The sequence below is a fragment of the Saccopteryx leptura genome, chromosome 4, assembly GCF_036850995.1.
Source record: "Saccopteryx leptura isolate mSacLep1 chromosome 4, mSacLep1_pri_phased_curated, whole genome shotgun sequence".
Lineage (NCBI taxonomy): Eukaryota > Metazoa > Chordata > Mammalia > Chiroptera > Emballonuridae > Saccopteryx > Saccopteryx leptura.
In genome coordinates, this window is record NC_089506.1 from 105432439 (window position 1) to 105447266 (window position 14828).

Sequence of the window (14828 nt, forward strand, 5' to 3'; positions counted from 1 at the left end):
TGAAAAGTGTACATTTTTAGGAGTGTGGAGATTTCAGTTTGCCTTTTTCTCCTTAGGTACTATAAATTTATCACCAAAGGAGTTTGGTAATAAACTACAGAAGTGTTATGTGGCTGTATAAACAAAGGCATAGATAGGTTTAAGAACGAAAGTCTTAACACATGGCTTTTGCAGGACATGGAAAAGTCTCCTTTTTACTGACAGCTAAGTATGTGTCCCAAAGCATCATGGTAGCTGTATAACCAACCAACCCACTTGCTTAAAGAATTTGAGTAAGAATAGATGAGACAATCTGTCGACTACTATAAAGTACAAGGTAATCATTAAACATTAATGCTGTCCTGTCTCTTCACATGAGATAAAGATGGCCTATCTCCCAAAGAGTAAAAATATTTCAATTTCCTTGCTTAGAATTATGATGGGAAAAAATGACCTTATCTTAGAATTGCTATCTAGTGTACCTTATATCTGTCATGGAACAAGACAGTTCTTTGAAAACTCAGAGTATCTACTCCAGCCCTTTAACTTGGTTGAGAGGAGCTCATACAAGGGGGACAGGAAAAAAGACGGCAACAAATAAAGTACAGAAGAATTATTCTAGTTATGACAAGAGTCAAAGTAAGGTGCTAGTTGAGGTAGTGGTTGTCTCATCCCTGACAATTTGTGATTGAAATTACTAAAGGCATCATAAAAAATGTCAGTGTTTCTCTGTAAATCTTAACCTCGGCCATTAGGACTCAGTAGATAGAGGTCCTCATGGGGAGGGAGTGCTTTTCTGTTCCCAGTAATTTTTTTTAATAAAGATTTACAATAGCTTTTCATGGAAATTATTTTTATGGAATACAGGAAAGGGTTCTATTTGACATCGATCCTTGGATATATTGGCAGTTTTCCTTAAACTATCCCATTTCTCATCTGTTGCTTTTTATTTTGTATACTGTAAGTTCCCAAGCAACTCAGATTGGCAAACACAGTTATGGATACACTATTTGTTTTACATTAGTTATCTGGGAATTTAGGTCTCTTTTTTGTATTTTCCCCTCCCCGCCACCTTTTCATCACACATAACTGGCAACATTTATGGTTATACTTCCATTTACAAGTTCCTAAGTCCATGGCTGATGATTTGTATCCTATAGTCTGGAGCAAAAGAAGAAGGAAGAATCAGGAACTGGTCACTTTGAATGTGGGAGGGAAGATATTCACAACAAGGTTTTCTGTCCTAAAGCAGTTTCCTGCTTCTCAGTTGACACAAATGTTAGGTGGCAGAGCCCAAGAATTAATTCATGATGGTGGTGGCCAAATATTTGTGAACAGAGATGGTGTTTTATTTAGTTTTATGTTAGATTTTTTGAGAACAGCTTATATTACCCACTGATTTTCAGACTATCTTAGGCTTCAGAGAGAGGCTTTTTTCTATGAACTTGATCCTCTGGTTGATCTCTTAAATCAAGAACACCTGTTGCAGCCAAAACCCGCTCTTGTGGAGGTTCATCTCCTAAGCCAGAACACTCAAGCTTTTTTTCAGGGTGTTTGGCTCTTGCAGCAAAACAATTGAGATGCTAACGGGGAGGATTACAGTGTTTATAGAGCAACCTTCAGCACCTACCTGGAGTTTAGTAAGTCCTGCCCTCAGATGACCTTACTTCCACTGCCTCCACAAAGCCCTTCTTACCATGATCTGGTTTTCCAGTGTGGCTCGGACAGCATTACTGACAACAAAACTAGAGTCAGGTATTTTGTATACTTTGAAGCATTTCTCTTCTGTACTAGTTCCTCCTGATGTTTCCCCTCAAAACTGAAAGCTTCTCATGCCTGAAACTTTTCTTGGAATAAATGATGACTCAAAATAATGTTTTGGGGTAACCAGAAGAGTTGGGTAGAATGATCATATAATTACTGTCAAACTGGGATACTTTTCAGAGTGAAAGAGGGCATTATGATGTGGGACAATAGGAATAAACCAAGACAGTCCCAGAAAAACCTGTGGTCACTAAAGTTATAAGAGGAAAAATTTTATAGATGATGTTCCATTGCTAATGAATTTGGCTTAGGAATGAAATACTTTTATTTTTTTAAACTAAAAGATTCTTTTAGTGGCTGGCATATAGTAAAGGCTCAAGAGTTTGTCCTTATCTCCTCACATTCTGTATATTTGTTTTTTGAGGCCTTATGATTTGACTACTGATTTTTCTCCATTCCACTTTATTTTTAAATACCATTAAGGCAGATATATCCCATGGCAAATTTAGTATCCTTTTACATCTTTGGCATTCTTTGGCAACTCAAAATATTGAAATAGGCTATCAGTAAGTTAAGGATAGTTACTTATGAGTCAATTATTTACTTTCTCCCCCTATTGTTCTTGGCTGGACCCTTTGGCTAATTTCTACTCTGCTGTCAGGAATCTTATTTTCCCCCATAAAAATGTCTTAATGCTGTCCCACCATCATTTTACTATGGTAGTTGGCTTCAGTTGTCAGAAGGAAAAAAAATGTCTGCATGTGTTCTTCTAATAGTATTTAAAATAAAATTACTTTTGGGTGGTAAAGGTAGACATATTTTGGGATATTTTCTTAGCTTTAGCAGTAGCCATCAGGAACGGCCAATATTTGCCGCTCCCACAACACACCCTTGCTCTTGCAACTGGAGAACACAGGGCAGTATAATCCTTAACTTTTTATACTTATAATTTACTGCCCTAAGAAAGGTTGAAATGTTATTTTGGGAAAGGAGAGTGAGTTAAATTAATAGGATAATTGTGAAGAAAAGTAAGATCCTCTCATCTCAAATGGTTTTAAGCTACCTCTATGCCAACATTTTTTTCATTGGTGGGACATTAATATGAGTAGAGGGGAAGTTACCAGTGTTTTGATTTTTAAACTGACTTTTTAAGATCTTTGTGGATCTTTTTTGAAAAAGGGATCCTAAAAAATCCTAAGAAAAAATAGTATTGATTTTTTTACTTTTTAATTGAATTTATTGGGGTGACACTGGTTAACAAAATTATACAGGTTTCAGGTGCATGGTGTTAATTGATTTTAAGAAATATGCAAGGTAAAAAAATATCCTGGAAATACAAAATGCTCTTTAAAAACTGTGCACTTGGAGAAAATAATTGCAGTTTTGTAAAACAAGATTAGTAATTCAGGTTGGGCTATTCTTGCATGTACATACAACCATGTGGAAAAGTGTGTTTTAGAAATACTCTAAAACTTTTTTCATTTTAATATGAGTGGTATTATTTAAACTTTAAAAATAGATCATTCCAAAACCAGAAACTATTTTTTAAATTAAAAAATTTTTTAGCCTCAAATAGTATTCTTTCCAGTTGAACTTCAGAATTTTTTTCCATCCCAGAAGTGTTTGATTTTTTATCTAGTATAAAGTTCGAAGTTGAGACAGATAACTTAAAGTGACATTATTGGGATTTCAGATGGCCAGATGAAATCTTAAGTGACTGCCTAGCAATCATTTCTATTTTTGCTCACTCCCTGGGCTGAGTCTGTCCATTCAGGTGTTTTTCTGAAGGTGCAAAGTAGAGGAATAAGCCTGAAATGGCTCCCAGGAGTTTGGTGTGTCATCCAGCTGTTCAGTGTGTTCCACAAATGAGATTTACTACTGTAAGGTCTTGTTAACCTACCATATTGCTCAGGTACTATCTATCAAGTTCACAGTACTAGAAATACTTGGCTTGCATATTGCAGGTGTGTTAACATTGACAAGCTCAGTTATGGCCACAGGATTCTAGACAATAGAATCCTAATAGCCTTTATTCTATCTCACTTTGCCTTTTTAAACTGAATCAAATGGAAAAGTGTAGTTGCCTTTTAAGTTTTAAAATGTTTTGATTTTCTATTTCTCATTGGTTTCATTTATCCTTTTCTGGTGCCTTGAAACCTGTCATTTCTCAATTTGGCTTCATAGGGAATTAAATACTCTGGCTCTGATTTCTTGAAAGAACATTCCACTTTGTTACAACTTACTATATACTATTTCTATCCTAATTTTGTGATACATTCTGTAATTCCTTTTCTCTTGGAAAAAATGTTTCTAGGATAGACAATCACGATCTGGGGTTTGGGGGTAGATGGAATGATTTGCTAAGGTTAAAAATTTACTATATCAGACATAATAAACATTTTTTTTGATATATACTTTGTAGTTTTATAATTCTTACATTTTATTATGGAATGCTTTTGCTGTCTAGAATGAATTTCTAAATGTGAGCTACAATAAACCACTCTATTTCAACTAAAATTAAAAGGGGTAGGCATGTCCCCAAGGCTCTTTTTTTTTTTTTTTTAACTTTTTAAAGCCTTTATTTTCTTTTAGGGAGGGGAGAGAGAGAAGGGGTGAGGAGCAGAAAGCATCAACTCCCACATGTGCCTTGACCAGGCAAGCCCAGGGTTTTGAACCAGCAACCTCAGCATTTCCAGGTTGACACTTGATCCACTGCGCCACCACAGGTCAGGCCCCAAGGCTCTTTATATCTCATAAAACAACCAATAGTTTAGGTTGCTGCCTGGAACAAATTTAAGTTAGCCTCTTCACATCTCATTGACAAATGGAGATAAATCTCATAGATAAATTTTTATGACACGAAGACATAAAAATATCCTTTATGAAAAATAAAGGAGTAATACAGCTATATCTGTGTGAATATGTTATGTTGATTTTATTTTGTTTAGTTTTTAAAATTTATTCATTTCTAGAGAGAGAGAGAGAGAAAGAATAGGGGAGGAGCAGGAAGCATCAACTCTCATATGTGCCTTGACTGGGCAAGCCCAGGGTTTTGAACCAGCGACCTCAGTGTTCCAGGTTGATACTTTATCCACTGTGCCACCACAGGTTAGACCTATGATGACTTTATTAAAGCCAACATATAACCAATCTGAAAAGCTCAGATACACTTTTCTTGAAATTCTGTCAAGTTTCCTAGGAAATAGAAAGTTTTGTCATTTCAAATCTAGACCCCATGATTGGCTTTTCAACATTAGACAATTATGGAGGAAATATTAACAATAAAGTCATCTTCATATTTTATATCTACAAAATGTACCTGAAGAAAAATGCATTTGATAGAAATAAGTCACAAAAAAATGCATAATGTTAGGGCTGATAATGGGTAAATTAGATGTAGGGGGAAACTGTAAATGTATAAAATGTTTACTAAAATGGTTAACTCAATTAATTAAAAAATTAAAACTATTTAGTAAATTTATTTGACCAAATTGTTTGCTCCAGAAAATTGTTTCTCAATGAAAATTCATCAGTGTTGGTTATATTCCTACTTATTTATTTATTATTTTAGGAAGGAGAGAGAGAGAAAGGGGGGAGGAGCAGGAAGCATCAACTTCCATATGTGCCTTGACCAGGCAAGCCCAGGGTTTTGAACCAGCGACCTTAGCATTCTAGGTCAACACTTTATCCACTGGGCCACCACAGGTCAGGTTGGTTATATTTCTAAATGTAGAATTAAAATGACTTGGGAAATCACAGCAAGGTATCTATTTTCACTACCCTGAAATTACTGATATGAATTATAAATGAAGTCTCAAAAAATATCTGATTAAAATAGTATGATGCCGTTAAGTGAGGTTATAAGTCAAACTTACGTGTTTAGTTTTGCTAGTTATAAAGGGACGCTTTATAATGGAACATTTTTTTGTGTGTGTCCTAGGTATGTTTCTATAAAACCTGATAACCGAAAGTTGGCCAATGGAACTAATGTCCTTGGCTTACTGATTGACACCTTATTAATGGTAGGCTTATCTGTCAGCACTAGAACAATATCCTCCGAAGACAAAACCCAATGCTACAGCTTTGAGAGGATAATAAAGCCTGCAGCTTTCGCCATGAGCAAAAGTGAAACCAGAGGCTACATTCATGCCAGAACAATCTCAGAAAAAGAAATGCAAGTTTTTTTTCTCTTTTAGAGTAAGGGAAATTGCCATTTTCTTGTATGGATAGTCCATATCTAGGGCATCCATATTTGTCATATATGTACTCAGCCTAACATTTTGGCCTTGTCTCCTGCCATGCCTTCTGTGGGCAGTCGTACCTCAGCAATGCTTAAGCTGCTCTACCTGCCTGCTGCTTTCTGAACAACACTATATTTGGTGCTTTGGCACATATTCCTTCTACCTTTTAGTGCTTCATTCAATTTCTCTTTTTCATGAACACTTCCACAGCTTTCAAGAATGAGCTCTGTAATAATACAGATTGATTTCTAATGTCAGCTTAATCATTTACTATCTATATGACTTGAGCAAGTCATTTAACCTACATTTGCCTCAATTTCATCTATCAAATGGGGATAATAAATACATATCTTCTAGGATATGTGAGGATTAAAGAAGATATACATACAACACATTTCCTGGCATATGGTAGGTATTCAAGGAGCTGACATTCAGTTTGGAATGTACATCATCATAACAGCAAAAGATGAGAAACTCAAAGTTCATCAGTAGGGAATGGGTAAATTATGGTTCATACAATGAAATACTATGCAGCCCTTAAAAGAGTGGGGCAGCAGTTCACAAACTGATAAGGAAGGATTGTCAAATATTTAAGGGAAAAAAGCAAGGAACAGAATAATGTATAAAGTGGAAAAAGGTGTATTTCCACTTTATAGTTTTCACCTGTGGAAAAAAAAATGTATCTATATTCATTTTCTTACATATCCGTGAAATTTGCAGCAAAGATACAGGTCCTCTGTGGAGAGGGAACTGGGTGAGTGGGTTTAGGTATGGGAGAAAGACTTACTTTTCACCAGACCATGTAGCTGTTATTTACTTAAAAAGAAGCCATAACTGAAAGATTGTGTGTGTGTGTGTGTGTGTGTGTGTGTGTGTGTGCGCACATGCACACACTGGTGTGTACACATGCCCGGGTTAGGGGGACTGCTATGGCACAGTATGGCCTATGATCTCATACACAAATTCTACTCTACAACCCTTCCTGTGAAACCCCTCTGCTTAATAAACTGCATTCCAGACATTTCTAGTCATTAATTAGTTATAGATCTGTGTACTAGGTTGTAGGGAAGAAAGATTTTTTCTTTTTTTATTATTAATTTTAATGGGGTGACATCAGTGACAACATCTCCAGGTTATTTTGACATTTGATTATGTTGCATACCCATCACCCAAAGTCAAATTGTCTTCCATCACCTTCTATCTGGTTTTCTTTGTGCACCTCCTCTCCTCCCCCACCCCCTACCCCTGGTAACCACCACTCTCTTGTCCATGTCTCTGAGTCTCACTTTTATGTCCCACCTATGTATGGAATCATAGAGTTCTTAGTTTTTTTCTGATTCACTTATTTCACTCAGTAGAATGTTATCAAGGTCTATTCATGTTGTTGTAAATCAGTGGTCCCAACCCCCGGGTCGCAGAACAGTACTGGTCCATGGGCCATTTGGTACCAGTCCGCAGAGAAAGAATAAATAACTTACATTATTTCTGTTTTATTTATATTTAAGTCTGAACAATGTTTTATTTTTTTTAAATGACCAGATTCCCTCTGTTACATCCATCTAAGACTCACTCTTGATGCTTGTCTCAGTCACGTGATACATTTATCCATCCCACCCTAAAGGCCGGTCCATGAAAATATTTTCTGACATTAAACCGGTCCATGGCCCAAAAAAGGTTGGGGACCACTGTTGTAAATGATCCGATGTCATCATTTCTTATTTAAAAAATTTCCTAACAGTACCTCAAAAGATTATATAAAAAGTAAAAGTGAAAAATACTTTAAGATTAGTAACGTTAAGGTTAGCAATTGAAAATGACCCAAATAAAAAAATCTTTACAAGTGTTTTGTTTTTGGTGGCACTTACCCTCTTTTCTGCAGAAGAGTTAGCTTAGTTTTATTGTGTCACCTTAGTTTTGGGGATGATGTGTTTGGTCTGGTTCCCTTGCTAGTATCATATTCTAGGGCACAATATTTGTAAGGTTTTGGCATGTATGTGATTTAACTAGTTGGGTATAGTTTTTAAATCATAACTGGTTAAAAATACTGAAACAAAATATTGAAATATTTAAATTGCTATTAATGTGTTCTTATTCAAATTTGCAGAAAACTAGTTTGATGAGAAATGTTCTTTTTAATGTGCTAATGGAAACATATTACCTGTGGAAACAATATGCATAACATCATTCAGTAGATATTTATTGACATCTACTGTGTGCCAAATACTATTCTGGACATTGGAGATGCTGCAAGGAACAAAATAATGCTTTCCCTTCTAGAGCTTACTACAAATATTCATAACGCTGATGACAGGTTTAATTAAAATAATACACCTTTTATTAAATAATGTCCACAAGTTATGAGTTCACAACGTAGAGATTTTTAGGAAACAGACTGTCCCTTAAATATTTATTATAGGGGAAGTGTACTTTCAGAGTGGGTTGGATTTCTTATTTTAGTAAATATTGTAGAGATTATCTTGCCTGGAGACATTTCTGTCAAGATGATCTCAGTAAGCCTCTAGTGTTCACTCCAAAATAGAATGGGACACTGAGATTTGGATGTGAAGACATGCAAAAAATTGAGTCTTGTTTAAGAAAGGGAGGCAGGCCCTGGCTGGTTGGCTCAGTGGTAGACCATCGACCTGGCATATGAAAGTCCCAGTTTCGATTTCCATCAGGGCACACAGGACAAGCACCCATCTGCTTCTCCACCCTTCCCCCTCTCCTTCCTATCTCTCTCTTCCCTTCCCACAGCCAAGGGTCCATTGGAGCAAAGTTGGCCTGGGCGCTGAGGATGGCTCTATGGCCTCTGCCTCAGGCACTAGAATGGTTCCCAGCACAATGGAGCCTCACCCCCTGATGGGCATGAGGGTGGATCCTGGTCTGGCACATGCGGGATCTTGTCTCTGCCTCCCTGCTTCTAACTTCAGAAACATAAAAAAAAAGGGGGGGGAGGCAATCAAATATAGTTTGAAGAAAACAGGGACATGTAAGATGTACCACAGGCAAGTTAAAAACTCTTGCCTGCTTTAGGGGAAAAAAACTAACATTTTCATATTGGCACTTGTTAACTCTTCAATTCTTGAATGAAATGACTTGTCAATTTTATTTTCAGTTTTAAGTAAATAATGGCAAAAGTTTGTCTTGGCTAACCATGCTGAAAACTTGGTTCATCAAATGATATACATCTGTCAATCCATCTCACATACACAAGTGTGAATCATCATGATGACCAGTTAGTATTTGTCAGTCTTAACTATTCCATCAATAGTTGGGTCTCCCCTACTCTCCCACTTTTCTTCTGTTTGTTTCAGCTTCTTTCTATCACCCCCAGTTTCATTTCTGACAAAGAACTAAAGATTCTAGCTTATTCTCGAACCTCAATAATTCACCTTATAAGCAACTAGAAGTTCTCCCTACAAAGATTGTCTGAAAAGGAGCTCTGCTGTTGAGTTTTACTCTTGGATTTAATTTATAAGTCATAATTAAGAGTTCTTAGGTTATGGTAAAGTTGGAATTAATTTGGGCTGCTTTGAAAATATATTTGAGGAATTGACATCAGAGAAATGGTGCCATGAGGAGTGCTCCTGATACCTCTCCCTGAAACTTCAACAAATTCAACAAGTAGAGACAGAAAAACAATCTCAGGAGCATCTGAAATACACATACATCAAACAAAGGTACGATTGGGTGGAAAGGTGGCTGAATATATCCACTCTGAAGGAAATAAAGAACAGAGTACTCCACTTTCCTCACTGACCTGAGCAAGGGCTGCTTTCACTTGGAACTGAGAGGAAGAGAGGGCTGGGGGCGTGGAAAAAGCTGGGCTAGGGCAGAGACGTTCAAGCTGAGGAGAGAGTGTGTCCGCAGCTCAGCCCTCGCAGAGCTAACACCAGTGGCAGACCCCGGCAGAGGTGGGTAAGCAGTTACCTTGTTTACTCCTGGTATCCCAGTCAGCGAGTGTGGGCAGTGTGCGAGTGGATCCACCTGGGCTTCGGGCGTGGGTGCCCGCGTTGCTGGATGGAGGGGCTGGGTCAGAGACTGTCAGTAGCGACCCTCTGTTTGGGCTGTGACCAGAGTTTCTGAATAATCCCGTTTCCCGAAACAACAGCACGTGGGAAGTGCACGAAAGCCGGCTTCCCTACACCCGGACCTTTCTGGGCACGGCACCTCCGCCAGCCATACAGACTAACAAAGCACACTCCTGGGGAAGAGAACTGCGGAAGTGGTGGGGGGAAGGGTGTGCAGGCAGCTTGCAGACAGCCTCTGGAGAGCAGACCTGCGGAGTGCTGAGGCATATTAGACATGCCCACAGGCTCATAGAAAGACACCTGAAAGGCAATGGGCTCCCAGCCCTACCTGATTACGTTGGTGGCTCTGGCTGGCAAAGCCTTACCCAGAATCCCCTGCATTGAGTGGGGATAGAGGGGCAATTTGGCAGCTCTTAGAGCCTCTTGCTCTCCAGGCAGTGGCTAGGGCAACTTCACAGCTAGTCCACAGGCTGCTGGTTCAGGAAGGAGAGATTTGGGGACAGGCTCCAGGAAAACGGACTCTCCCATTGTCGGAGCCTGCAAACGCTAACAAGCCCCACCTACCAACAGTACTGAGGCCTAGTTTATATCATCACCATAGCAACACAACAGCAAATCTCTGCCTATGAGTGTTACAGGGGCAGAACCTGGGGTACAGTGCCACCGGCCAAAAAGAGAGAAAAGAAAGAAAAAGGAAGAAGATAACTTCTTAAAACCAGGAAATATCGAGACCTGAAGATGGCAGCGGAGTAGGCAGATGCACAGACTCCCAACTCTCACCACCAAACTGGAATACAAATCAACTTAGGAACAATCAGCATGAAAAACCAACTCTGGACTTCAAGAACAGCTCTCAAAAACCAAGGAGCAAAGAAGAAGCCACAACAAACCTGGTAGGGAGTGCCTGAATCTCCCCTGCTTACAGGAACGGAGGGGAGGGTGAGGCTGAGAGACCAGAGGGGCTCTCACTCCAGGAAAAAAGAGCAGAAAATACTGCTCACAGCCACTTGCCTGGCGACCAGGGAGTGAGGTGTGTTGAAAGGACTGGCTTATATTCCAAGTGGAAAGGGAAGAGAGAAGGACAGATGGTAAGGAGCAGAGGAATGCAGGGGATGACCTAAAAAAGCTGACTCTTCCAGTAGTGGAGGCAGCCATAGCTGGGGGAGGGACTGATCCTTTGACAAAACAGAACTGAACTGCTTCCAGATCACAGATCTCTAGACATCTCTCCAGCTCCAATCAGCGCAACAAGACACAGCTGAGTACAGAAGTGGGGAGGAGGGGCAGTAACTCAGGTCTTCATGGAGATCTGAGATACACCTCCCCCTACTGAAGCTGAGAAAACACCCTGCCCCCAGAGAGGTTAGTTGGTGGACCAGGCCTTCAGAGTCTCAGGTTACACCATCGCATTCCTAGATACAGTTTCAAGGAAGCCCCCTGCTGAGATCAGTAAACAAGACTATCACCTGTTAAGAAAACAAACAAATCAACAATTCATAGCAGCCCAAAACTGAAAGTGGATTACAAATAATAGCTGATGCCAACCCAAGAAGACCTAGAAATAACACAATTGAAAATTGGGGGCAGACAACACCAAGCCTAGACTCAACCAGCTCTACAAGCAAAACACCCAAACACAGATATGAAAAGACAAAGAAGTGCAATCCAAATGAAACCACAAGAGAAACCTTCAGGAGTTGAACTGAGTGATATGGAAATAACCAAACTTCCGGATGCGGAGTTCAAAATAATGATTGTAAGGATGCTTAGGGACCTTAGAACAACAATGGATGGTCATTACGAACACCTAAATAAAGAAATAGCAAGTATAAAAAAGGATATTGAAATATTAAAAAAGAATCAGTCGGAGATGACAAACATAATATCAGAAATGAAGACCACAATGGAAGGAATTAAAAACAGAATGGATAGAGCTGAGGATCGAATCAGTGAGTTTGAGGATAACTTGAATGAAGGCAAGAAAGCAGAGAAGAAAAAAGAAAAGAGACTCAAAAAGTCTGAGGAAACTCTTAGAGAGCTCTGTGATAACATGAAGAGAAATAACATCCGCATCATAGGGGTTCCTGAAGAAGAAGAAAAAGAAAAAGGGATAGAGACTTTGTTCAATCATATCTTAGCTAAAAACTTCCCTAAATTAATGCAGGAGAAACTCTCACAAGTTCAAGAAGCACAGAGAACTCCATTAAAGAGAAACCCAAAGAAACCTACACCAAGACACGTCATAATTAAAATACCAAAGCTAAGTGATAAAGAGAAAATATTAAAAGCGGCTAGAGAAAAAAAGACTATCACATACAAAGCAGCCCCCATAAGGATGACATCAGACTTCTCAACAGAAACACTTGAGGCCAGAAGGGAATGGCAAGAAATATTCAAAGTAATGCAGAACAAGAACCTACAACCAAGACTACTTTATCCAGCAAGGCTATCATTTAAAATCAAAGGAGAAATAAAAAGCTTCCCAGACATAAAAAACTCAAGGAATTTATTACAACCAAACCAATGCTGCAGGAAATGTTAAGGGGCATGGTATAAACAGATCAAAGTGGAAAAGAACATAGCAAAAGAGGAATACAGCTTTAAAGAATAAAATGGTAATAAACAACTACATATCAATAATAACCTTAAATGTAAATGGATTAAATGATCCAATCAAAAGACATAGGGTAGCTGCATGGATAAGAAAACAGGACCTGTACATATGCTGTCTACAAGAGACACACCTTAAAAAAAAAGATGCACATAGACTGAAGGTAAAAGGATGGAAAAAATATTTCATGCAAACGGAAATGAAAAAAAGCTGGAGTAGCAATACTTATATCAGACAAAATTGACTTTAAAACAAAGAATATAGTAAGAGATAAAGAAGGCCACTGAATAATGACAAAGGGAGCAATCCAACAGGAAAATATAACTATTATAAATATCTACACACCTAATATGGGAGCACCTAAATATATTAAACAGACTTTGATGGATATAAAGAGTGAGATCAACAGCAATACTATAATAGTAGGGGATTTCAATACCCAACTAACATTACTAGATAGATCCTCAAGAAAGAAAATTAACAAAGAAACAGCAGACTTAAAGGACACACTAGGTCAACTCGATTTAATAGATATCTTCAGAACCTTTCACCCTAAAGCAGCAGAATTTACATTCTTTTCAAGTGCTTATGGTACATTCTCTAGGATAGACCACATGTTAGGGCACAAAAGTGGTCTCAACAAATTTAAGAAGATTGAAATCATATCAAGCACTTTCTCTGATCACAATGGCATGAAACTAGAAATGAACCACAACAGAAAAGCTCTAAAATTCTTAAACACATGGAAACTAAATAGCAGGTTGTTAAATAACGAATGGATTAAGAATGAGATCAAAGAAGAAATAAAAAAATTCCTAGAAATGAATGACAATGAGCATACAACAACCCAAAATTTATGGGACACAGCAAAAGCAGTACTGAGAGGGAAGTTCATAGCACTACAAGTACACTTTAAGAAACTAGAAAAAGCTCAAATAAACAACTTAACCCTGCATCTAAAAGAACTAGAAAAAGAACAGCAAGTAAGGCCCAGATGTAGTAGAAGGAAGGAAATAATAAAGATCAGAGCAGAAATAAATGACATAGATGCTAAAGAAACAATACAGAGGATCAATGAAACTAGGAGCTGATTCTTTGAAAAGGTAAACAAGATCAATGAACCTTTAACTAGACTTACCAAGAAAAAAAGAGAGAGAACTCAAATAAAATTAGAAATGAGAGTGGAGAAATAACTGACACAACAGAAATACAAAATATTGTAAGAAAATACTATAAAGAACTGTATGCCAAAAAAATAGACAACTTAGATGAAATGGACAAATTCCTTGAAACATACAATCTTCCAAAAATCAATCTGGAAGAATCAGAAAACTTAACAAACCAATTACACTAAATGAGATCGAAACAGTCATCAAAAAACTGCCAACAAAGAAAATTCCTGGGCCTGATGGCTTCACAAGTGAATTCTACCAAATATTCAAAGAAGAACTAACTCCTATCCTTCTCAAGCTATTTCAAAAAATTCAAGAGCAAGGAAGACTTCCAAGCTCCTTTTATGAGGCGAGCATAATACTGATTCTAAAACCAAGCAAAGATAACACAAAGAAAGAAAATTATAGGCCAATATCCCTGATGAATATAGATGCTAAAATCCTCAACAAAGTATTAGCAAACCGGATCCAACAATATATGGAAAAAATCATACACCATGATCAAGTGGGATTTATTCTGGGGAGGCAAGGTTGGTACAATATCCGCAAATCAATCAATGTGATTCATCACATAAACAAAAGGAAGGAGAAAAACCACATGATAATTTCAATAGATGCAGAAAAAGCATTTGATAAAATCCAGCATCCGTTCATGATCAAAACTCTCAGCAAAGTGGGAATACAGGGAACATACCTCAACATGATAAAAGCCATCTATGAGAAACCCACAGCCAACATCATACTCAATGGGCAAAAATTAAAAGCAACCCCTTAAGATAAGGAACAAGGGACGGGGGCCCCCTTTCACCACTCTTATTCAACATAGTCCTGGAAGTCCTAGCCACAGCAATCAGACAATAAGAAGAAATAAAAGGCATTCAAGTTGGAAAAGAAGAAGTAAAACTACCATTATTTGTAGATGATATGATATTGTATATAGAAAACCCTAAAGTCTCAGTCAGAAAACTATTGGACCTGATAAATGAATTCAGCAAAGTGGCAGGATATAAAATTAATACTCAGAAATCAG

At 37.9% G+C, this 14828-nt stretch overlaps 1 protein-coding gene across 1 annotated transcript; it reads left to right on the forward strand.

Annotated features, from left to right (window-relative positions):
• Positions 1-146: 146 nt before the first annotated feature.
• KCNRG (potassium channel regulator) lies at positions 147-10399 on the forward strand. Its single transcript, XM_066383614.1, is given in 6 exon segments — positions 147-1519; positions 1521-1614; positions 1617-1734; positions 5684-5866; positions 5868-5921; positions 10096-10399. Coding segments are annotated over 6 exon segments (1158 nt in total). The 5' UTR covers positions 147-1114.
• Positions 10400-14828: the final 4429 nt, after the last annotated feature.